The sequence below is a fragment of the Sturnus vulgaris genome, chromosome 5 (assembly GCF_052056855.1).
Source record: "Sturnus vulgaris isolate bStuVul1 chromosome 5, bStuVul1.hap1, whole genome shotgun sequence".
In the NCBI taxonomy this organism is placed as follows: Eukaryota; Metazoa; Chordata; class Aves; order Passeriformes; family Sturnidae; genus Sturnus; species Sturnus vulgaris.
The window spans coordinates 65,361,302-65,386,914 of NC_142247.1; the positions used below are offsets into that span (position 1 = coordinate 65,361,302).

A 25,613-nucleotide genomic window follows, 5' to 3' on the forward strand; every position below is an offset into this window, starting at 1 on the left:
AACAACCTTCTACATTAAATAGAGTTTAGCCTGAGGTGTCTGTCATGCTGTAAGCAAATAGTCACAATTTGCAACAAAAAAATCAACATATCTATCTCATACCTTTTGCGATAAATATTTTCAGCAGCTTGCACTATTTCTTCTTTGTAATTTTTTTGGGTTATTCCCTTAATAATAGTAATGCTAGTGGTAATTAGCAAACCCCTAAAATTTGGAAAGGATAGTGGTCTGTATTATATGTTTACAATAATTATTTGCACAAAAATTAATTATAAGTAGTTTCTTCTAATCAGAAAGGTGAGGCAACTACAGTTAAAGAGAATAAGTGCAACTAAATGTACATTTGTAATCTTCCTTAATTTTCTAAACTATCTCAGAGAAACATAAAGAGGAAACAAAATAAGGAGCTTTCAAGTTTCATGCTGAATTTACTTTCTTTTTCTATGTCACATATAAGCTCTAGCAAAGGAGTATTTTTTATCAAGAATGCTTCAAGAAACACCAGGCAAGTCTGCTACCCCGCTGAGCAGTGTGCTTCTGATTTTGAAAGCTGTTTGTTATGCTTTGAAAACAGGCAGAATTAACTCCTCTGCTGTCAAAAGACAAAACTGGTGCAACTGGCACTGACAAAAAATTTTGCTAAGTTTTCCTCAGTGATTTACCATAAAACCATCATCCTTCTGCTCAGAAAAAGAATGTGCAAAATAAACAACCTGGCTTAATAGCAACCCCTTATTTACAAAGCCTATGATCATATATTCCAGGTTTTGTGGTCATTAGGGAAAGAAAAGAATACATTAATTGTAGGCAGTTGCAGCAGGGAAAGTCGAGCAATAGAACCTAATTACCTGGGAGGAATTCAACCAGCTCAGTGGTTATGAAAAATACTATGGAGTTTTTTAAAAACAGTTAAAGCAGATTGCTGCTTTAAACTCTTCCAGATGAGATGTTCCCTTAAAGAAAATTATACCATCCTCAGCACCAGTCTATCTGACAACATTGTTACCTGTAACTAATTCACTGATTCTTAAAAAGTCATAACAGGCACTGGTACTGGAAGAGCTCTCTCCACGCCCCTGCTTATTGCTTCCCACACAGTGTCGCCGACTTTATCTCCTGTGTTTGTACAGCTGCCCAGTGAGCTCGTTGGCAGAAATGATCCTACTCACTGTAGCCTCACCCTCCCTGCCCCACCCCAGAGTATTGATTTTGGGTTAGTCACCTAACCCGGATCAGCACATGCCTTATGTCACCATGAAGGGTGAGATGAGGGTCAGGGAAAGGAAAAATGGCATTTTTCAGCAATAATTCTGGTTTAAAGTTTATGAAGCAATTGTAAACTGATAGAAAGATTCACAGGGCAAAGGACTGCTGGAGCACTCCAGTCCAACCTCACACAGTGTTAACTTTCACAATAGATGACGCTGAACAGAACTTTTTTTTAGAGTTTTGAACTGAAACTTCATGTGTGTTTTCGTTGGTTTGGTTGGTTTAGCTTGCTTCTTATTTTCCCTTTATTCAGTTGGAATTTCCCTTACTTCAGCTTGTGAATGTTATCTATTTCCTATTTCTGACTGCTGAGCTCTGAGAAGTCTGGTTTCATCTTCATCATACTAACAAGCACCCAGTGGAAAGGAAGAATCTTTTCCTATGACCTGCTCCCTTCATAGTTAATTTTGCAGTCCAGTGTGCAAGTAATAATTATCACCAAGACATTTTCTAAATTAATATTGTTTAAATAAAAATTGATGCTTTAATTGTACAAGTGATCTTCATGGAAAAAAATCTGATTTGAAGAGTGTTTTAACCTCTGTTTTGAGCAGAACAGAGTGGACACTGCACATTTTGCCATGAGAACATAAGAAAAAAAATCTATTGCTTTGTGGGAAAAAGACATTGTCTGCAATGCCAGGACTTTCCATATTTTTAAAATTGCTTTGGGCATCAATTGCATATTTTTATTTTTTCTCATTTTAAAGAAGTCTAGAGAATATTGAATCTGTTTTTTTGGTCCCTGCATTATTTCCCAACTGTTTGAAAACAAAAATCTCTTTTCATAACACATCCATTTTACTGTCAACAATAAAGAAAAGCTCCCTCAGGAAAAGAGCTTTAAATATAGCTGTGGTGCTATCAACAAGTTAGCACTTCTGCATGAAAACAATTCCAGTTCATTCCAGAGTTTTGCTGCAGGAGATAGAAGTCAGTAGTGCCTAGCATGAATGCAAGCTGAGTTCTTCATTGCTGCTTTTTGCTGGAGGGAGCTGGAGAGCTCAGATGCATTGGATACATCTCTCTGTCTGATCATGTATGTCTCAGTGTGCTCTATATAAGTTGAAGGTTGGTTGTGAATCCCAAAGTTTTATAATGCTGGAAATGAGTGTGCTGGACTCAGCTGAATGTGGAGTTTATCTAAAGACAGCTTGGCAGTTCTAAGAAGTGAGCAGGTTGGCTTCTGTTTCTTTGGCCCAACTGTTAGGCTAAAATCAAAAGAAGGAATGTAACAGCCTGGGAACATCTGAGAGCTCAAGGATACTTCAGTCCCTTGTTACTCCTCACTAGAAAAATCTAAATAATGAAATGTATGCTTTTCCTCACTCTTGTTTTGATAGACATATGCTAGATTTCCTCATGGGCTGCCCACTCCCCCAAAGTTTCTAAGTCTGTGCTTCCAAACAGGCTCATGGTGTGGAATATTAGAATTATTTTATACCCTCTGACCAAAGTTCGCACATCACCTTTGTCCCTTATTCTAGGAGCTCCCAGAGTTTGTTATATTCTACCCTCTCAGCTGGTGAAGAGTCCTTGTCTTCCTTCCATTAACCAACAGTGAATTAAAACTGTAAATACTGGTGAGTTTAGAGCCCCAAAGAAATCACTGAAGTATTAGAGAGTGAACTTTCCTGAACTGTTGATATTATTTCCATGCCTCTCCTAAGGCCTAATTCTAAAATTATATGTTCCACCTTATTTCTAATGAGTTTTGTGTCTATAAATGAATCTATGGAAGAATTCTACAGGTTCTCTGTCATATCTACAGTTCTGGATTCATTATTTTTACTTTCTCCAGTGAGATTTGAAAGGTGGAAAGAAGAGAGGACTAGTGTGGGGAATTCCTCAAGAGGAACCAGAAGAGAAACCTATTTTATTGCTAAATTGAACACTAAATCTGGCAAAATTCCTTTTGCCTTGTTAAAAAACCAACCAACCCATCAACCAACCAGCCAACCAAAACAAGCAAACAAATACCCAATCAATAAAGCAAACAAACATCCAATCAATAAAACAAATAAACAGAAACAAACAAAAAAACCTCCCCCATCAGACTGGTTAGAAACACTGATTTTGGAGAACTGAAAATAATAAATTATATAAATACAATTAAAATAGAATTAATACTTGCTATTAAAAGATGCATAAAACTGGTAGATTTTTAACCTGCTTCAGTGTTCATCTTCAATTAAATAATCCTGGTTCTCTATAACAATTATAAGTTTATGATTTCAAAACGGTTATATTGTATCTGAATAAACAGTAAACTAAAATCTTATCCCCTATTCTATTTTTCATGCCCTAATTAGAGCCTTTTCTAACAAATAAAGCAAACAAAAAAACCCCAACAAATTGACACCATCTTGTGCTTCTTGTTAGTTCAAGATAATTATGGAACCTAACACTCCAAATGGTAATTGCACTTAGTGTTGAGCACAGCAGTCGTTTTAGAACTTCAGACCAAATTAAATTAGCATTTTTGTCAAATAAAGTTAAATGTGCTTAAAAGTTACTTCTAGATGCATTTAGATGTTTTACAGTGACTGTCACCTAACGTCTGTTGGAGATAGACCCTGCTGCTAGGATTCATCTGTCTGAGCATCAGTGTCTTTATTCTTCTAGAATGTAGTTTGTCCTATTTGCAAATAGATGTCTAAAACAGGTCAGATGAATTGTTCCTTCAGAATGGTTATTTCATTCCACTGATTATAAAATTTTTATTTAAGTGGCTGATCCTCCCATAACTCCCATGATTAAATTTCTCCTTGCATTACCTATTTCAGAGGTCCCAGCTGTAAAAAGATATTGAATTAATTTTTTTTATATATACAGTAGAAAAAACTCTAAGTTTTAAATTAGATAATTAACATAGAGACAGAATGAGTAAGAGACTGAAATAAAACTTTTACCGTTCAGAAAAATGGCCAAACTACTTTAGCAGGTCCTGTTTGCAAAATCTAAAAGATCAGATCATAATTTTCCTTATCCTTAAGATTAGAAAGAAATTTGCAGTGAAATCAATAATCATCAAATTATTGTAATTTTTTATAATAAAGACCATTAAACTAATAGAACATTTGAAATTCAATTGTAAAACTGAATACTAAGAGGATTTGTTGCCTTTTTTTATATTAGAGCCACTATGCAACCCAGCTCTTATCTTTTTTTTATTATCCATTGCAGTTAAAAACAGTGATGTTCGTTCTCCAGATAATAAAAGCTAATGAAACAAAAGCAGTATTTTGAATAATGATGAATCCCACAGACACAGGTAAAGCATTTCATTCAGAATCCAGGTTTGTTTTTATTTCCAAAGAGGTATGTCAAGAAACTATTGAGTCATAATATATGTGTGTCCATATGTATGTATATATCTATGTGAGATTCAGTAATTTGTATCTGTGTACAAATATCTACATATACATGCACGCACGTTGTCAGGACTTAAAGAATGCAATGAAATATCTCAAGACACTGTCAGGATAGGAAGTTCCCATAAGTTAAAGAGGCACAGATGGCAAACAGGAAGGCATTAATTCCAGGCCTAAACTGAGGTGAAGGTTTGGAATTAGCACACTGGACAAAAACCCCACTGTGATGTGGGAACTTGCAATAAGTGCAGAGGCAATAACGGGAAGATGCCAGGCTGAGGCAGATCTGCATAACCTATCTGAACAAAAATTCCCACCATGGCAAACCATGAGAAAGGAAGCAAGTCCTTATACACCTGCCAGCCCAAGCTGTGGGAACAGCATCTACCTTCTGTGCCTGTCTGGGAGTCAGACTGCATAAAAGTGATACCTCCAGAAGAACACTCCAAGGAGCCCACCAGAGAGAACACCAGAAGAGGAAGGGCAGGAATGATGCCACAGCTCCCATGTGGTGGTGACTATATTTCTACTTAATCTTTCTTCTCTCTCTGCCCTCCCTACCACACACCTACTCTTAAATAAAATTCATACTCCTGACATTGGCACACAGTCTCATTTGCATCTTAATTTGCGCAGAAGCATCTTTTGATAATCAGATCCTAACACATGTGTATGCACATATGTTCAATTTGTCCAAATGTAAGCATATGTATCATTGAAATGGACTTAATCCTAGGAATCTACCTTACCTCAGCACAAAGTATTTGCTTGTTGAACCAACCAACTCTAAATATTTGGGCTCAAATTTAAGTTTATGAAGTTAGAGTTATGTAAGTTAATTTCAAATTGCTGATACCAGTTTTGATCCTAGTATATAGCATTATACAAATTTTCCACTTGAAATGGTTCATAGATCCATTTCACAATTTATTTCAATAAAAAAGGAAAAAAAGACACAAAAAATACCACTACCATCAGTACAGAAATCAACTAGAGGAGCAAAAAAAATTACATAGTTGGGATACTTCTCTGAAGACAAGCAAAGCTATCTGACTTCCAACCAGTTGGTGTTACAAAGGATTCCTTACATTTATGTAAGCAACTTTTTGAAATACAGTTCTGCTTATTTAAAGTAAATATAGTACAGTGAATCAGCCCTGTGATAACCTGGGGAGTTAAAGATCACCCATAGAGTAAGAAAAAAATGTTGCTACTCTAAATAATAGAGTAAAAGGTGTTGAGTCTTAGCTCAGGTTTGCTCAGAGGACAGATCTCCCATCTTAAGGAATCATTTGCAGAACTTTAGTTGCTCTGTCATCCAAATGCTTCAAACATAATTTTTCTGCACTCTCCAGCACCATTCCTCTATTTTTCACTTTGTTTCTCATTGTGTGATCCCTCTTCTCTCATGACAATATTAGGCCACTGAAATTACAGTGACTTTCATGAAATACACTAAGATCTAAACTGTTAAACATTATTCATCCAGCCCACTACATCTGTCTGTTTATGTCATCTATGTGTGTCATGACCATGTATAAATATTCTGTAATTCATACAGTAGTAAAGCAACATTTCCTGTGCAATGCAATGAAATATATTAATTTATTTCAAAATTTATTGCAGAACTCAAATTGAGAAATACTGAATTCCAATGGTAAAACTTCCTTTAACTCACTGAAGGCAGTCTCTCCTGCCACAAGCATCACTTCGATTCCAAAACCTGTCTGGATAGGTGAGGGGAGAGCAGTGGAATGTTGTTTACCAGACTTCAGTAAGGCTTCTGATGCAATCTCCCATGATATCCTCATAGACAAAGTCAGTAAGTGAAGGCTGGACAAGTGGATTGTGACATGGATGGAGAAGTGGCTGAACAGCAGAGCTCAGGGGGTTCTGATCGGTGGCACAGACACCTGGATGAAAACCTGCAAAAAGTGATATCCCACAAGGGTTTTATACTGGGTCCAATCTTGTTCAAGTCATTCATCAATGACTTAGATGAAGGGGTAGACACTTCCCAGCAAGTTTGGTGGGAAGGCTCCCACAAGGCTGGGAGGAGTGGCCAATAGCCCAGAGGGCTGCACAGCCCCTCAGACAGACCTCGACAGGCTGGAGGGCTGGCAGAGAAGAACCTTCTGGAATTCAACGAAGGCAAATGCAGGGAGGAGCACAGATTAGACCTGTTGGAAGGCAGCTCTACAGAGAAGGACCTGGGAGTCCTGGGGACAATAAGCTCTGCATGAACTTTCCGTGTGCCAAGAGCAATGGAAGAGCATTGCCAGAAGGCTGAGGGAGGTGATCCTGCCCATCTACTCAGACCTGGTGACACCACATGTGCTGTGCTGTGTCCAGTTCTGGGCTCCTCAGTACAAGAGAGACATGGAGAACCTGGAGCAGGTCCATCCAAGGGCTTTAAAAAGATTTCCTCATGGGAGGAAATTGAGAGAATTGGGCCTATCCAGCTTTGAGAAGAGATGACTGAGAGAAGACCTTGCCAATGTCTATCAGTATCCAAAGGGATGGTGATAAGAGGATGGACCAAGCTCTGTTCAGGGTGCTGAGCAATAGGACAAGAGCAATGGGCAGGAACTCATGCATAGCAAGTTCACCTGAATACGAGGAAGTACTTCTTAATTTTATGGGTGACCAAGCAGTAGAACAATTGCCCAGAGAGAGTGTGGAGTCTCCTCCACTGGAGATATTTAAAGACCATCAGAACAGATGGAAGGATGGAATGAGCATTGTGCATTATGTAAAGTTTCCAGATAGAAGAACTGTTTTTTCCACTTAACACCGATTTCAAAATGATGGGGAAACCTTGAAGTTCCTCTGCTAACCATCAAAGGTAACTTGGCACCATAAAACAAGTGTTTATACAAGGCTTAAAGCACTTCAGTCAGCTGAGAATGTATTGGAAATCTCATTTTGTCATTACAAGGGACTGCATTATAAAGATAGGTTATTCATTGAAATGATTCATTAGGAAACTAAGGAAAGTGTCAATTTTATTAATACCTTCCTAAATTTTGTTGGGTTTGTTTTAATTAAACAGTTAAAACGTCATAAAAACTTGTCATTTCCTTAGGAAATCTGCTCAGATAATTTTTTTGGACTCTCTTATGAAAAAAATCTGCTATAGTGTAATTGGGATCATTAACATAAAAATAATCATGTAGATAAAATTCAAGAAATGCATCCAAAAAGATCTGATTTATTTTTTTACTTTAATCTGTCATCATAACAGACATTAGTATCCTTAAGAAAGAACTTTCTGCTCAAAATTACAGCAGAAATTGGAATAATTATTACCTTTGGTCAATGCTTTAAATATATATCCTCAGACTCAGTTGATACGAGAGAGGGGCAGGGAAAAAAGGATGTGTTTGTTGTTTGTATGTGTGTTCTTTCTCTCAGGATTTGCATCACTTCCTATTATATCCATTTTTCAAGCTGTCTTCAATTTAGAATCTTTAGCCAGTGGCAGAAAATCGTACTTGAAACAAATTACTCAGCTTTGTTCAACAAGAAAACTGCAATATTTAATTTTGGAATTTGATTCAGAACAACTAACCTGAGGGCAGTAGATGCTGCCAATAAAGTGTGAAATGATTTGTCATATTATAGTTGGATGTAGCTGTGATATCAGAGTGATTTTTCCCTTATAATATAAGAAGGCACATATGCAAAATAATGAGACATTTATGGAAAAGTTATGGCCTTTTTACCTTTCCTCCTTGATAGATCTGTACCTGCATACAAGAAGGTGGATTCAACAAGACAATTTCAAGAGTCTGAGGGGAAAAGCAGTGTACAATGACACATTAGTTGCTGGGTTTTTTCTGGAGAATGAGAAATGTTGTTAGGAAAGCTGGCTTTGCCTCACTCACGCTGCCTTTCTGGTTGCTGGTGGAAAACAGTATACTTTGGCATTGTCTCCACTACTGAAGATAAATTGCAAAAATCTATTTTTCATGCTGCAGGATTTTCCCCCATTTTCTGAAGGTAAGTTGAGTGCCTTCAATATATAATTTTTGTTCTATAATGTTGTATATGTGGAGTAGCTCCTTTAATCAGTGGAACAATATCTAGGTAAGTTGTGGTTGCTAGGAGAGGTGAAGAGCATCTCCTAGGATCTGCTTCTTAAATTCTGTTTAACTATTGCTGTGAAAGCTCTTTTTGTGTCCAAAATGTTCACCAACAGGGATAAAAAATCTCATGTTATTTTTCTTTTATTGTTTTTCTAACATGGTTTAGATTCCTTTCTTTGCAAATGGAATCTCTCATGTACAGATTTATCATGAGCTTTAAAAACCTATTGTTACACTGATAGCTTCTGAATCCTAACAACCTGTATTACAATTTTACAGGAATTTAGGTAACTTTGCCTTGTCGATGTGTTTGGAAAGGATGCACCAAGTAGGAAGGAAGATACTCAGCGTAGATAATGTTTAAGCTTCACTTTTTCAAACATAAACATGTCAGGGAAAACGTGTCTCTATAAAGTCAGAGACTTGCATACCGCTTTCTAATGTAAACAAAACCCAAAATTGTCTTAAAAGCAACATATAAACAATGAGATAAGGTGTCTTTTTTGATAGTCTCATAAATGTCCAGGGACAGGGTGGAAAGATCCCCTTTTCTCTCTTTTACTTTCCAAGAAAAAGGACTCTTCAGACAATCAGAATAGTCAGAAAGGCATAGCTTATAGAAAAGGCAAATAATTGTATTCAGATCAATGAGAATCCAATTCCTTCAAGAATATAACAGAGTGTTCCATGAATACAAATGTGTTTCTAAAAAGCTAAACACTCAACCAGGCACAGCCAAGGCAATCACCAGGCTGGTGAATAATGCTAGAGATATTGGATGAGTAGCAGGAGGAAACTGCAAGAATCCAAAGATTCTGCAAGAATACTCAGCAGGCATTGATGCAAGTTACACATGGGACTAGTAAATCACCCAGACTGACTGATTATCATAGGCAGTATGTTAGCAGGCTTCTGAAAAGAATGTGGACTTCTAAGTCCTACAGCCATGTGAAACATGAAGGCAGGTGTATGTACCAAGGTTTGACCCAGCTTATCTCCAGAAGATTTGTGCATTTTCCAAGGCATGCAAATTCAGTTATCACATGTTGTTATCACATCACAATCAGTCAGTGCAAAGCCAATATGGCAGACAAAAAAACCCCCAAAAAACAATAACAACAACAAAAAACCCCTAAAGAAATATTAAAAAAGACGGTATGACAGAAAGAAAGCATACCAAAGGGTGTTTTCAGAAATGGATGGCATTAAAACACATGCAAACCCAGAACCACTTGGCAGCATTAATCTCATCTGATATGAGCAACCTAAACATTACATAAGGAAGCTAAAACAAATGCTTAAAATTTTCATTACAATCTTTTGGCTCCTAACCAAAGGAAAAGGACTTGCTGATCTGGAATGGCAGATTTGATTAAGACTCTGTAGAACACCCATAACTTTCTGGAACAGCAAGTGGATTGAGGCAGAAAAATACAGTATTTAAAACAGCAGAATACACCTATGTTTGAAGACCTGAATCCCTTTGCAGAGAACGATATATAAACTTTTTGCATCAGCTTCTACACACAGAGTACATTACTTTGAGCCACTAGATTTGTCTAGTCTTCAGCCCATTTGATTCCCTCCCAGTCATAGCCTAGTCACGTCAGAATAAATAATGCACAAAAGGGAAGACCAACATATAATAGCCTAAAGTAACTGCAAATGCCTTTACAGGACAAATTGTTAGGAATTCTTTAAGAGAAATACACACACCAAAGCTTTCCCTTAACAGACAAGCCATTACTCACATACTGCAGCACTGGATAATACATTTCATTAGAGCTGCAAGCCTGTAAGATTACTATCATAGGATGCAATAAAGAATATTATGGAAAACATATTAATCTGAAAATAAAGTAGGGACAAAGCATGAGTTTCTAGTTATAGACATGAAAGCACACTCTCTACCACAAGACTTGGACATATCCAGGCATTGTCATCATAGGAAAGATTTATATTCATTTTAATGCACTGATTTTTAAAGCCTTCTCACTTGGAATATAATCTACATTCCAATAATTTTGAGAACTCTCACATGCTAAAATGAAGATCAGCTGACGTTTAATTTCAGCTTGCCATGTGATCTCACCTGGAAATACTTTAAATTTAGATCTGAGTATTTACAGCATTCCAAAGTAACAGTTTGAATATCAGTCCAAAGAAAGGAGTTGTATTCAAGATATGAGGGTAAATAAAAAACCTCTTTTCTGAATTCCCCAGAGCAATAATTTAATTTCTAAGTAAGTTATAAATGATCCTAAACAAAAAATTAAGAATCTTAACAGATTAAGGAGCTACAAAGGGCTGTTTAGTATAGAAACAGGATATGACAACCTCAGTTTTGAGGTTTTTTTAGCATTTCAAAATAAATACAGCAAAAGTGTAGCTCTAATACAGAACTCTTCCATAGGAACCACTGTGTTATTGTTGTAGGCAAGCTTAGAATTATCTATCTACAGGAAGTGCTTGATAAAATATGCTATATTTTTAAATGGAAGCTCTTGGATTTGGATTCTAATTTCTGTCCTTGAGTATTAATTTTAGCAACCAACTGGGCTAGAACACAGGGAAACCTATTACTGTTAAAGATAATCAGTAGAACAGGGTAATGAAGTTCTGAAGTCTCTACCAACACTAAGAATTTTTTGATGCAAGTTAAATAAAAACCTTTTAGGAACAATATTGTGCCTTGAATCATTGGGAAGACCTCTTGAAGCCCCCTTAACATCATTCCTACTACTGAATAGTCTATATATATTTGACTACTGAATATTATTGACTTTAGAACAGATCTATTTTACTTACTTCTTTTTCCTTTGGAGCATGCATACAATTCCAGATCCTAATCATACTGCTAAATAGAAGAGATCACCTGAATTTTCCAGGAAACTGACATTTAAAAGCCCTATTTGGTAAGTCCTCGTTTCAGTTTCATGACAGAGGGGAAACTATTTCTGATTTAGCAATTCACCTTCTATCATAGGTGAACCAAAGTCAGCCTCAGCCTGACTTTTACTGGTCCTAAATGAACATTAATCATGGAAAGTGACTCTATTTCAAAGTGGTTTAAAATTACTCACTAGGTGAAGCAGTCCTTCTTCAGACTTACACCAGACAAGGCTCAGGTTCAGTTAATCACACTTCAGCACCTTCACTCCATTTTGGTGGGGGATCCCTCTGCTTGCTTCCCACTGTTGGCAATCTTCATTATTAACTGGTTATTTATACTAAATGTATCAGGAAGTATTAAATCATATTTCCATCATAATCACATCTTATTAAAAGAGATAGGTTCCGGAATTCCACCATATTTTTTTTAATTTCAAAATTAAACCATGTATGTTTGTCAGACTTTTGATGGAATTACTAGAATTCTGATTCCCAGCCCAAACACTCTGAGTTTATTGCAACTCCAAGAAGTCACCAAAAGAAGCTTTCTGAAAGTTCCAAGAAGCTTTATGTTAACAGAAATGCATTTAAGAGCTAGGTCTATAAGAGTGATTATTAATATTAAGCAAACAAATTAGTTTTCCAGGTGATTACTGAAGTGTTATTTCAAAGGGCTGATATTTTGGTTTTGAGAAGAAATACTTGTGCTTTTCAGATTTTTGTTATTTCATTTGTCTTCTTAGTAATTTCTAAAAATTTAAACAGATCCCATGGGAAAAGCAGATTAAAAAAAAAAAACTTGAAAAAATAAATTTTTTTTAGAATTATCTTGAGACATAATTTAAGAGCTAATAGCCTTTTAGTCAAAGTTCATACAGAACTCAAAACTACAGAAACTGTAGACCAGCTACTAGTTAAGCACAGTCTCCCTGGATTATTTACTTTTCTTTTGATGACATTTTGCAGTGACAATTCAGGAATAGGCTGATTTATAACACTGTAAATGAATATTGTTTGTGATGTGGATAGAAGAACACAGAACTTGTCCTTTTTTTCCTCTATTTTTTTGTCTCTGGCTGCGAACTTTTTTCTTATTTAAATTCTTTATGCTTCTTTTCAGGAAAACCAGCTGGATTATACTGGCAAATACCTCAGGAAAGCAGAACTAATTGCTTCAATTATTACTGGAGAACCAGGTGGGAAATTAGAATATGGGGCCGACTGGGAATAGATGCAAAATACTTCTCAGAGTTTAGAGAGGAAGCTGATAATACTTAGGTTTATAGGGCTGCTGTTGTTCATCTTGACTCAATTTTTAAAGTGTGGGGTTTAGGCATTAGTAGTAAGGCTATTCTTAGCTTAAGGAACATGCATAAAATATAGACTTCTTTTTAAAAAACGAGAGAGGATAAGGACTACTGTCAGTGCATGGGCCTGATTCATTGCTTAAGGATCCCTTGTGACAGAAAGGTATATCTGATCTTTTCCATTCTTAAAATCAACATATGACAGGCTATCTTCAAGAGCTTTCAGTACTTGTTTTCTATTCCCTTATGTCCTTTTTTTTTTTTTTCCTCTGTAATGTAGCAGCTGTTCATGTGAAAAATTACCCTTGCTGGTATTTTCTGCTTTAAGTTTTGTTGGCATTGATTGAAATCATGCTGTCTAGTAGATGGCAGACCCTTGGTAGAAGGTAATGGCAGAAAGCAAGGTTCAGATTTCATATTAAAGACGGTTTAAACAAAGTCAGGTTGAATTTTAACCTTTTTATTTATAGAGATAGCAGAGAAGTTTGGCAATTCTTCTTTCAATTAGATATTTTCCTGGGAAGGGATCACATTTTAATCAGTAATATTTTATTTCGCAAAAAAAACCTCTTCTACACGTAAATCAGAAGGGCAATAGGACTATAAAAGCAGTTTTTACAGCCAAAAATGGGTTAAAAATGGGTTTTTAAAAAGAGATTAACAGGTTTATATTGCTCTTGAGGAAATACAATGAGAATGTGCAGCAATTTCTTTTCCTGTGTACATGACATGCACTCAAAACCAAAAAATGCAATTCAACCACAGTTCAAGTCAGTGTTGGTAACATTTCAGATTGTCTGTATTTCTCTTTAAATCCATGGATCAATATCCATTACAATCAAGTCAACAGTCTCATACTTGGTCAGTACGAGACTGTTAATTCAAAAAATACTTGCAAGTCCAGACTTTTTCCAGGTTCTCATACATTTTGATATATGTTAGGATTAAATGTGGAAAATTCCGGAATGATTTGAGTTATTGGGAAGGCCAAAAACATAAAAAATATTATTTGACCTAAACAGATGATGCTTCCTGTGGTTTTGAGATACCAGTCTAAAAAGGCCTTAAAAAGAATTGCATCAAGCCTTGGTCCAGAAACTTAGAACTATTCTCCCATGTGGTAAAAGTGACTGCTTCTGACTTGGTCATTTAATGCTGATTTGTATACTGTTAGTTACACTGCTAGGAGTCAGGAATCATGTTACAGAAGATAAAAATTTTGAGTCTAGTTCAATTTAACTAAATTTAAGAAACAATAAATATGTGTTTATGATTGGTTGGTAAATTGAAGACTACTCCAGCATGAGAATTCAAAGTTTCTGTCTATTCAGTCACTTCCTGACATAAATGTAGAAATGAGCATAAATCTAGAAATGAGTATGCTATGTAATGATAGTTGCAATTTTCCTTGGAAGTAACAGTTCTCAGATTTTTGCTACCCAATACTGTACATGTGATATTCTGACGTTGCTTCAGTAGTTGAAACAATCCAAAGGTAAGAAACTAAAAAGAAAGTGGAATTTTCCTGGCACAGAGTTACTGGATGAAGTGTGTGAAATGTGGGTGCCTGATGTTCCTAATCAAAAGTATGGAACAAATCACTGTTGGAGGACAGAAATGTTTTTACTTCTCTACCTGCCAAACACCTGAGTGGACAGCAGCTCCCAGAACACCACTCCCAGCAAGCAGGCATATTTGCAGTTTGTGTGTTGAACCTTTCAAAAATCTTTGTCAACTCTTTCATATCAAAGAGTCATAGAATGGTTTGGGTACAAAGGGATCTTTAAAGATCATCTACTTCCAACCCCACCCCATGACAGGGACTCCTTCCACTAGACCAGGTTGCTCAAAGCCCCATCCAACCTGTCCTTGAACACTTCCAGGGTTAGGGGATCCATCACTTCTCTGGGAAACCTGATCCAGTTCCTCTTATATTCAATCTAAATCTACTCTCACTTTAAAGCCATTGTCACTGTAGACCCTAGTAAAAAGTTTTTTTTCTTTTTTTTTAAAGAAGTCCCCTTTATCTATTTCAAGGCCACAGCAAGGTCTTCCCAGAGTCTTCTCCAGGCTGGACAACCCCAACTCTCTCAGCCTGTCTCCATAGGAGAGGTGTTCTGTCTCTGATCATTCTAATGCAAGAAACTTTCTCACCTGCAGTAAACCTCCTATTTTTAGCCTGGATAAACCAGACATCAAAGTATAGATTTTTGCATATACAAAAGCATTTGCAAATCTCACTAACTTTATCATCATTATCTGTTAATAACTTTCTTTATCTGTCTTTTTTCTCCTTTCATATCTTTCTGGTTGAAGGTCCAATATTAGGGCATTTTTCTCTGAACATCCTCATAAGGACTAATTTCATACTTCAGATATTTCAACCTTCAGATTTAAAAGAAATCAAAATGCTATTTTTTTAAGGTGTGAGATGCAGCAAGCCCTTAGCCTGTTCTTGGTCATAGTACAGTGACTCCTGTGGTTTCAGTAGTGTTATTCTAGCCTAGCTAAAGAACAAGTAAAAATGAAATTTTTTTCCTGAGTTTTAATTACTTTGAAGAATATGGCATTGGTTAGCTGTGCCTGTTTTGTCAGTTTGTTTCATGCCTTGTTTTACTCAAGAGAGCTAATCCACTTATCACTCCTGGATGCTCCTATTCAGGAGACAGTGTGAAACAGTTTGCAAGACAATTTGCTCCAGGGTGTATTCTGTGCAGAAAGGATGGATGAAAATATCACTAGGACTGCTCAGAAAGCTATAAAGGAACATTTACAAGTCAAATGATTCCTAGTCAGAGGGTCATGCACCTTTCCAGAATCTTATTAGAATGACTCCCTAGCATGTTTTAAGTCTTTTGTGGTATTTAAACTTTTTTTCTCATAAATAAAGATTATACTGCCTTAAGTATCGAAATACAGAGATAAGAAATTAAACTATTAAAACTGAATCTCTTAGTTTATAATTCTGGCTGATGAACCACAAAGCGCAAAAATTAAGAAAAAATGTTTTTTTTTTAATCTTAGATTACTCTGAATAGATTAAATTAAACCCACAGTACTCTAACATTTGCCTGTTAAAGTATGATCACAGAGCATGTTTGGGGCTTCTTGTTGTTGTGTTTGCTTTTTGATTTTTTTTACTCTTTAATCTATAAGTTAGGCAAATTACTAGCATAAAAAAAAAGGAAAAATCCTGCAAGAGTCCACTAAAAGTTGTACTAAATGAGAGAAATCAGAGCATATCTCTATCATTTCATTTTGTAGAAGTTCAGTAAGTATGTGTGCACCTTTAGATTTTGAAATAGTACAAATCTATTCCTTCTCTTGGCTTATGGAAATATAACTACTGGGGCTTTTCTGTAACATTCTGAAAATTTCAGGTTCAATCATCTGTAGAGGGAGACAGTTTCTTACTTAGAGAAGTGTGTTTAATTACACTCAAAGTATGAGGCTCAAAGGACCACTGGAAAGGTCATAAAGTGAACCTTTAAGACATGGCTGAACAGTGAACAGAAATTTTTTGTATTCATGGACTGGAAAATAATAATAATAATAATAATTAAAGAAAGGTAAAAAAACCCCCACTCTCTTAGAAGATGTGTATGAGGTGCTGCACTGCTCCTACAGAAAGATTACCATTATCTGACTGAAAATCCTCACAACAATAAGGCCAACCACAGAGGATGACAGAAGCACTGTGAGTACTCATTCACTCAAAAAACCCTGAAATACTCCTGAAAAAGTCTTTGCTTGAGATGAATCTCAATGCTTGAGGATTGAAGAATGATTGAGGAATGATATTTTGCATGCATAGAGAATCTTCAAAAGGAGAAGATACAACATTTCCAAGACAAAGCTATTTATATATAGCTCTCTTCTACTAGAAATAATGGCATCTTAGGATTACCTAGCAAATTCACACATTTAAAATTTATGGAAATAATTTTCCCCATCTATTTTTTAAATGGATAAATTGTTGGTAGGTGGAAAATACCATGTGGAGCCTATTGGCTGAGCAACTTCGTAGGACAGATAGACCAATCATGATCTACGACTGAATCAAGATATTAATCATGTACTTTTAATTGTTAGTTTCAATCCTTACATGGATTCAGTTGGGCTTTTTATAATGTCTGTAATACTCTAGCCATGTCATAAGAAATCTTTGAACAAGGTATATTGCACTTTCTGAAACAAATACAGAAGTTGGCTTACATAACATAATGGAGATCACAATATGTACAATAAGATTTACTGAAGCTTAAGAAGATGAAATATTTCATCTTCTCAGGGCAGAATGCCCAGAGTAAGATAGCATGCAACAATGCATATCATAACTAATACAGTGTCCAAGAGCAAAACTCTGATTTTTTTTATATATTATTAAGTAGTACAAAAATACAGAATATGAGAAGATAATATATTCAGAGGAACAAAGATTATCATAGACAGAATCACAGTTGTTTATATTGACCATTTGGTTATGTCAGCAAATTAAATATTTCTGTTTTCTTATATTGATACTGATATACGTTAATAGCACAAAAACTAATGCCAACAAACACAATTAATGTTGGGCTAACAATTAAAAATGTCCTTTTTTTTCCCTGGAGGTTCCACTTATGTAAATGCCTAAATTTTGCTGTCATTACCCCATGAGCTCAACTCAAACCCTGTTGCTAAAGTTTTGATACAGCCACTAGAAACCAGTTCTCATTGTCACTTGAGAATGACTACCTTGCTTTGCCTGCAGCTACTGATCTTAAAGATTCTCTAAGTCCCTTGTCCATTTGTCAGCCTGTGTGAATAACTTGGGTGACTGAAACATTTCACATAGCAATAGATCTGCACGTTCAATCAACTGAATTTATTCTTCACCATTTTAGAGAGACTAACCCAAGGCTACTGTTTACAGAAGTTATGCCTTAAGAATATCTGAAAATGTTTTAAAAAGAGTACCAGTATTAAAAAGTTTTAAATGTAACTCTAAGTCATAATTTGCAAATAAGAACACAAATGCCACCTATGGGAAATCTCTACAGTTAATGAAAAGTGGTAATGAATATTTGCTCCCACTTAATTTCAGAGCTCATCTGGTCCACAACACAGGTAAGTGAACTACAGAAAAGGCATGATTTTAAGATTTTCATTATCTTTTATTCATCTATAAAAAGAATGCCACAATAAATCTGTAGTACTGAAGTAATTCTCAGTTAATTTGAGTTCCCCTAAATTCTGAACTACTTTCCCAAAAGATAATTATATTTATGTGCTGAAACTCAAATGCTCTTGGATTGTTTTCCAGCTTTTAGTTTAATTTATCCTTTGACACTGACCTCTCCCCTCTTAGTCAGCTAGAAATCAAACACTAAAATCCAGGCTGACTGCACCAGCCTCTCTCAATGGCAAAAAAAGAACCAGTCGTTTTATCACACTAGGAGCTGTTAACACTTACAGGTTCCCAGGGTAGCAGGGGTGAATTGTATTGTAAGTGAAAATTAGGGAACTGCATCTCTTGAGTTATATGCAAAATTTGAAGACAAGGAGAAAGATAACTTTGCAAAGGTAATTTCACACCAAATATTAGATACATGTTTTTCACAATGTTTTGGATATTGTTTGTTTTTTATTATTTAGGTTTGTTTGGATTTTGAGGTTAATTAATAATACTAATAAGAAATGAAAATATTTTGTGTTTGTAGGCTCTGAAATTTGGGATCCAGGACATAACCTAAAGGGCAACTTATGATGAACAAAATAATGAAAAGGTATTTCTTTACAATTATAAATCTGTATAAAACTCATCATGACAAAATAAAAATGAAACATTCCCAACTTCCCATTTCCATCCCACCATATCTCCTTAAAAAACAGATTTTTTTTCAAATGCTTAAATATACTATTGAGAAATTGAATTTTGATAGGAAGAGTATCAAACTATTTGATATTTGATAATGCAGATTATTAGGCGCTTTTTTTTTAATGCATACTATGTATGGAAATATTTAGTAAAATGCATATACATGGTAAGAATTCTTGCTATGGAAAAGAGAACTTTACAGATCTACCTGTAAATTCTAATTTGATTTCTTCAGCTAGGTGGAATGTTAGACTGTTTTTACCTCAAATATGGAAACAGCAATTATTTCCCCATGTATAGAGATTCTAGACACCTGAAAAATGTTGATTTTTTCAAATGACTAAACTTCAGATCAATTTATCAATTGTATGTATAAATTTCAATTTATGAATTAATTGATATTCAAAGTTGCATTGAAATGCATCTAAATGACAAAAGTTCTTATTTTAGTAATAAAATGAAGGTCATTATAATTAAGTTTCATATTTGAGGTCAACATAAACATACACTTGAAAGAATATGCCTTATATATAAAAGGAAATTAAATTTTCATAATGTGTCCTTCAGTACAAACCACTCTTCATTTCCATGTGGTTTTCCATTATTACACATGAAAAAGATATTCACATTCCCTAAGAAATTTTGAAAGTCATTCTGTCAGGCACTTTCCAGTTCCAATATTACAATGTCTTCTTCTTTCTCAGCACCACATTAATACCAAAACAAAATCAGTCAGGATTTCCCAATCTAATAAAGATTCATTATAGTGCATCTGCATTAAGTGCAGCAGTCAAGCCTTCTCAGCTAATATTTTTATTTAAAATTAATGTTTTATGTAAACACTGATATTAATGATTGCTTTACCAAGTAAATATTCTGAAACATTATAAAAATAGAGCCTGACAGGCCTTAGATATATTCTTCGAATCCACTGAGTATTGAGTCAGCTCCATACTTTGTATTTTTTATTTGAAAAGCAATGAATATCAGAAGACAGATATAATTATATATTGTTCATTGTAATCTAATTATTTAATTACTTTAAATAAACAGGTAAGACACCATTCTCATTTAAACTGAAAACTCATTACATTGGCGTTCTGTGTAAAGGGCCCCCAGAGAAAATGAAGGTCAGGATTTTAATCTACAATACAAAGAGAGCATAGACTAATTTTTCATAGCATAACAAGTGAAAGAAATAGGCACATCCTTCCTACAAACATGGGGTATCACTGTAGAGCTCTTTGTATTTCTTTTTACCTTCTGAATCAGTTGCTCCTACTCCCGACTGCTTTATTGGTTCTTGTCCATTCTGGCTCATCTTCCCTCTGTTAAAAGATATGGTGGTTGTTGTCAATAAAACCATGTAAAGATGAGAGCTAAAACAATGATATACCTAACCCAATAAGCTTTGTTCTTTTAAGGATATTATCTTTTTTTATTTTGAAGGCAGCTGCAATCACATCCTGCTAAGTCTGTAAATTCTTACAGAATAGGTCCATGCTGTCTGATACCTGCCCCACATCAGTCTGGGGCTGCACATCTTCTCACTTGATCTTGTTATACTCATCAGGGAAATATATAATAAACAGTCACACAAATTGATATTAGATATCTATTTGGATACCATTACTTCAAAGGTAAGACATACTTGTGGTTGTTATTTTCTTAAATTATTGCTTTACTTTGCAGGTTAGATTTAGCAGAAGAAACAATTTTGAAAACTTAACATTAATCTTAAAGTTGAGTGAGTGGAACGAATCATGCTCTGGAGTTCTCTATTTTCCTGCATTTCATGTAGAAAGAACCTACATTAGAATCTTGATGTCTATTTTTATACAATGAAAGTTAGGTAAAATATAAGCTACCTTTAAATATACTTGTTGCAAGCTCTAAGGCATGATTACAATCACTCTCAAACATTTGTGCTTCTAGTTTTCCTTTTGCCTTAAGACTGATTCCTGTGATAGAGAGTATAAGGCATTCTCTTCAGTTGCACTGTTCTTTTCTACCTGTGAGCCAGGTACTTCATGTCTGAAGTTGTCTAAATTCACAGGGAACTAAAAAATCAGTATAAAATCACAGTTTGCCAAGTAATTTTATATTCAGTTTTAACTAAATGCTATTATTTTCTTCTTCTGTAGATAATGCTTCGTAAATCATTACAAATATGATATAAGAATCATTTTATTCCAAGGGTTATATTCCTTATACATAATTTAATTGTTTTTCACCTTTGCATTCAAAATTAATTTTATTTTACAGCCAATGTACTGCTATAACAGGTTGTGCAAAACAGAGGCATAGAGAATCTGGTCTTTATCAGAGATAAGAACATGAGTAGCTTTCAGGAATATTACAAATGGATAATAGGAGTATTTAAAAAAATAAAAATTAGAAAGAATTTACAAGATCTATTCAGATTAATGTAACTGTATAAAATCATTAATTTCCCTTGATAGTTATAGCTACTTAATATTGGTAAGTATTCTAATTAGTTACCTCATCAAACAATTCCCATGGTGTCACTATTTAATTATTTTATTTTGCTCCAAGACTAATTGTTCCTATGGTTAAAAGCACTTGGACTAAAACAAAGAGTTTAAAATTCAGCATATCCAACAATTTCTTTTGATAGACCAGAAACTTATTCTAAACAGAGAGCTTATAACCAAAAAGATTTTAAAATGCCAAGATACTTAAAAATATTTAGCCTACTTAATACTTCACATCCAAATTTTAAGCTGTGGTCTTCTGGATTTGCTGAATTAGAGTACAAGGTCAGAGTTCCTGAAGTCACTATCAAGCCAGTGTGAATGCCAATGATGAGTAGAATTTCAATTGTACATATATTCAGATAAATAAGATTTTTTTATACAGAATTCAAAATGGAAACAGTTATATATTTTAAATATTCTCTCCATGAATGATCTGATGGTAAACAGTTATTTTGTCGTTCATTTTCCTTACATTGCTATGTAAAGCTTTGGAGACTAACATGAAAAATGAAGCAGGTCCTGTCTGCGTAAATTTCCTGTGTAATTTTAAAGAATCTTTCTAATATCAGCATATAAATAACTTATTTTAAAATGCCATTATAAAAAAATAGTATAGCCTTACAAAAAATTGGACGTGGATATATTTTACTTAAGTATAAATCATGAGAACAAATTTCTATAAGAGAAAATCTGAAGCTGTGGAGACTTCCTCCTGCTTTTCAGTAGAAGTGGGGCTGATTTCAGGCTTAAGAGACCAATGAGTTTGTCAGCCGAATAGCAAGTAACTGTAGGCACTGTCACATTGCTAGTCAATACACAGTAAATTATGTTATTTGGACTCAAATTTGGCATGTGTGAACTGAAAATTTCTATTGAGAGCTCCATCTTGTGTTATGCAAAAAGATTTTATACATCTTTGCTTTTCTCACTAGGAATGAAAGCCCAATATTTTTCTTTTTCTTTCGATGTTGTCAAAGACAAAGATAATCTTTTTTTTTCCCCTTTTAGTCTAGAACAACATGAGTGAAAAGTCCAATGCAAATTAAACAATTGACACCTTACAACCTAAGCTCACATAATCTGCCTAGATTCTGAGGGTAAGATTGAAATCTAAGATTTATCTCTATTTTCCCTTTAGTTACTAACAAGATAGAGATAAATACCATTGGGATTTAATTTTGAAAATGATAAATACTCAGAAATATCACAGTTCTAGAGAATTTTCACTTCCTTTTTCTAGGAAGCTTATGTCTTTTGTGACTAATAGTTCACAACTTCAAGGGAAAAGCAAAAACTGTTTTGTTCTAGAGAAAATATTGAACAAATACTGCAGACAATGAATGAACAATGATCACCAACTAATATTTTGAGAGCAGTCAATCTATAAATTTTTTTCAAGCCGGAATCATTAAGTTGATCAGAAGTTACTTTGTTCTATTAGGGAATATAAATTAAATTGCTAAATGATGGTGCATGATGACAGAGGAGGTGAAAAAATCCTGGCAAAACATTTCTCTGTGGAGTACTTAACTGGGTAAAAAATTTGGAAAATTAAATCATTTTATAGGATCATTACACTGATAGTAGCTTGAGAATTCCTACAGAGACTCTGCACCAAAAAGCTTTTTCCAGCCAAGAACTGAGAAATTCTACTGAAACTCCTAAAAACTCTGGAAAAGTTGGGCTGTATCCAAAGTACAAATTCCCTTTGCACTAGTAACATCTCTTTACAGACGGAGGAAAATCTGAAAACTTAAACTAAGCTTTCTCAAAACTACAATAGTTGTACTTTTGAAACATAAGCCAAGCCCATCTCTACACACTTTCATCAAAGGCTGAGACCAGCACATCTCCTATATGACAGGAAAAAATTCACGAGGTTGAGGCAGAGGTTTGGTTGGCTATTAACAATTCAGTGCTCAACAAAGTGAATAAAAGCGAGAATTCTGGCGAATTCTCCCCAGTTAGCTGCTATTCTACTGCATAAATCTACAGAGAAAACTACATAAGAAGATGACTGGCAAGTGAAAGTGCTATGAATTGTGCATGGAGGATACAATATATTAAGAGGAAAGCCTTACATTCTTGGGATGGGAAATAGATTATTCTCTCCCGTGGCACTGCTGCTGCCTTCGCTATCCATGCTGTATCCACTGCCAAAACTACTGGCTGATGAGCCAGTGGAGACAGAACCTTCTGCAGGTCGGTGATTAGTAGACCTTGCTGTACAGGGCAGGAATATGTGGTTACTAAAAACTTGTAAGACATCAGTACCACTGGCATTAATAAAAAATGTAATTTATCAAAATCACATGCTGCAAACACTTTCACTTTTATATTTCACATTCAAATATTGGTTTATCATATTTTGCACATGAAGTTTGTTTTCACGTAGAATAAAATGTTCTAAACAAAATGATACACTGCCATATTTTTTTTCTTCAGTCATGTTAATAGCTCAAATCAACAACCTGAAGGAAAAAAATACGGGATAGAATGATTAACACTGCTTTTCTGATTAAGTAACAGAAAAACAGTTATTCACCTGAAACATTTCATATGATAATCTTCTAAAGATGAAAGCCCCAGTGAGCCTTCCCCATATTCCTTGTGAAATGTTCTTTGCATTTGGTGATTTTGAGGAGATGAGTTTGCAAAGATGTGTAAGCACACAATCTATAGTCACACAGAATATCCCCACCCCTCTTCAGACATAACACAGCTATGCATTTTATTTCTCAACTGCTCCTACCCATCTGGATGTCTCTTACTACATGCACAGAATTTTAATGAACCTATTTTGATGGGAGATGCCTTAATCTAATTTAATACCATTTGGTATTAGTACAGCATATGTTATTTTTGCTTCAAATTGCCTTATTTTGTGTTTTGGACATTACTGCACTACATGAAAAAATCATCCAGTATTTGGCATTTAGCAAGTTGAGAAATATAAATTAAAAAGGACACAGTGACATTACACATAGTAATTAATACAGGAACAATAGAGTAGCTATTCTCATATTGAATAACACAATTATCTGGGAATGTTAATATAGATTTGGGGATTTTTTTTCCTAATTGTCCTCTAATACATCTGCTATAGTCATGTTTCATCTATTTCAACCTGCTGAGCATATATACTGAAGATAGAAAATACTGTTTTGCAAAGTTAGTTTTCTATGAAGTCTTAATAAGGCTTTATGTTATTTTGCTGAAGTGTGAAACTCCTATGTAAGTTTCTCTAAAAAGAGATTCTTCTTTAAAAATAAATTAGTCAAATATCTAACTGGAAATTTAATAGGAGCCAGAGCCCCAACAGTGTCTTTCTTTAAACTGGCAATCAATATTTTTTATATCTGACTAACTGAATAATATTTTTGGTGAAGAATGCTGCGTGCTGCCTGATGTGGGACCAGGAAGCTGAGTGTAACTCCTCAAACATAATGCAAAAACAGGTGAGTAATTTGAATTAGAAGCAATAAATGAGGCAATTCTTTTATCATCAATCATTGGGTGAACTTTTAGACAGAACTCTTATTCTCCACAGTGAATCTTCACTGGTAAACCAAGCTGTCACATAACTTTTTTATCTTTTCTACTCTATAAATTTTCTTTTTTCCACTATTGCCCACAGCCAGAAGTGGAATATATCAGTCTGTGTTGTTTTCAGATAAAATTATCCTTTAACTCTATTCCATGATTTTATACGTTGATCATAGGTTGCCTTCTTGGGTGTAAATACAAAGGAAAAAAAATAAAATCATAGTTATTAGCAGATACTCTCAATATCTCACCTGGGGGAAAGTCACCCATGTTTTTGCAGAGAGACAGCCAGGATGGCTGTGTGCAGTGGTTGCTCTAACACTTTCAGCTGGTGGTGCTGTGAGTGAATTCCCATGCCTGTGGTGACATGTCAGCAAAACGCTGCTGAGAAATGCTGGGCAAGAATGATATTTGATGAGAGGTCAAACTCTCCATTATGGGATATTATTGCCAGTTGACCTGTATTCAACAGTCTGAATTGTGGCTCTCTTATGCCTGTCCCAAACTAATTCATTATCTCAGTTCTCATCTTTGCATGACCTGTATGTCTCCAGATGTTTTCTGTTTGGAATTTTGAGGATTTCTTTAGGTTAGGTTGTTTTGTTACCTTTTTTTTTTTTTGGTGCCATGGCATGACAAATGCCTTACAGGTGAGTACAAATGGGAGATCAACACATCTGCAAAACCCCCAGAAGCCAAAACAGTATTGTGCCAGCACAGAAAAGAATCTTCAGTCCTTCCCTTAGGCATGGATTTGCTTAGTGTAGCATATATCTGCA

At 35.0% G+C, this 25,613-nt stretch overlaps 1 protein-coding gene and 1 long non-coding RNA gene across 5 annotated transcripts in view; one reads left to right on the plus strand and one right to left on the minus strand.

The window, feature by feature from the left end:
- PCLO (piccolo presynaptic cytomatrix protein) overlaps positions 1–25,613 on the minus strand; it is a 322,162-nt gene that overhangs the window by 25,623 nt on the left and 270,926 nt on the right. Inside the window, exons 22-23 of the mRNA XM_088165885.1 lie at positions 23,370–23,511; positions 20,051–20,118 (exon numbers count right to left, since the gene is read on the minus strand). Of these exons, the coding sequence (XP_088022011.1) occupies positions 20,051–20,118; positions 23,370–23,511 (210 nt within the window). The remainder of the gene's footprint in view (positions 1–20,050; positions 20,119–23,369; positions 23,512–25,613) is intronic.
- Positions 1–25,613, plus strand: part of LOC148223743 (uncharacterized) — a 38,091-nt gene that overhangs the window by 4,601 nt on the left and 7,877 nt on the right. Inside the window, exons 3-10 of one of the 4 annotated variants that reach the window (XR_015804086.1) lie at positions 4,456–4,543; positions 6,270–7,488; positions 8,385–8,645; positions 11,557–11,646; positions 12,744–12,819; positions 18,633–18,698; positions 20,240–20,430; positions 22,297–24,746. This is a non-coding gene — a long non-coding RNA (uncharacterized LOC148223743). Of the gene's footprint in view, positions 1–1,202; positions 4,544–6,269; positions 7,489–8,384; positions 8,646–11,556; positions 11,647–12,743; positions 12,820–18,632; positions 18,699–20,239; positions 20,431–22,296; positions 24,747–25,613 lie in introns of those variants that run through there. The other 3 variants (XR_015804088.1, XR_015804089.1, XR_015804087.1) reach the window with 3 other exon arrangements.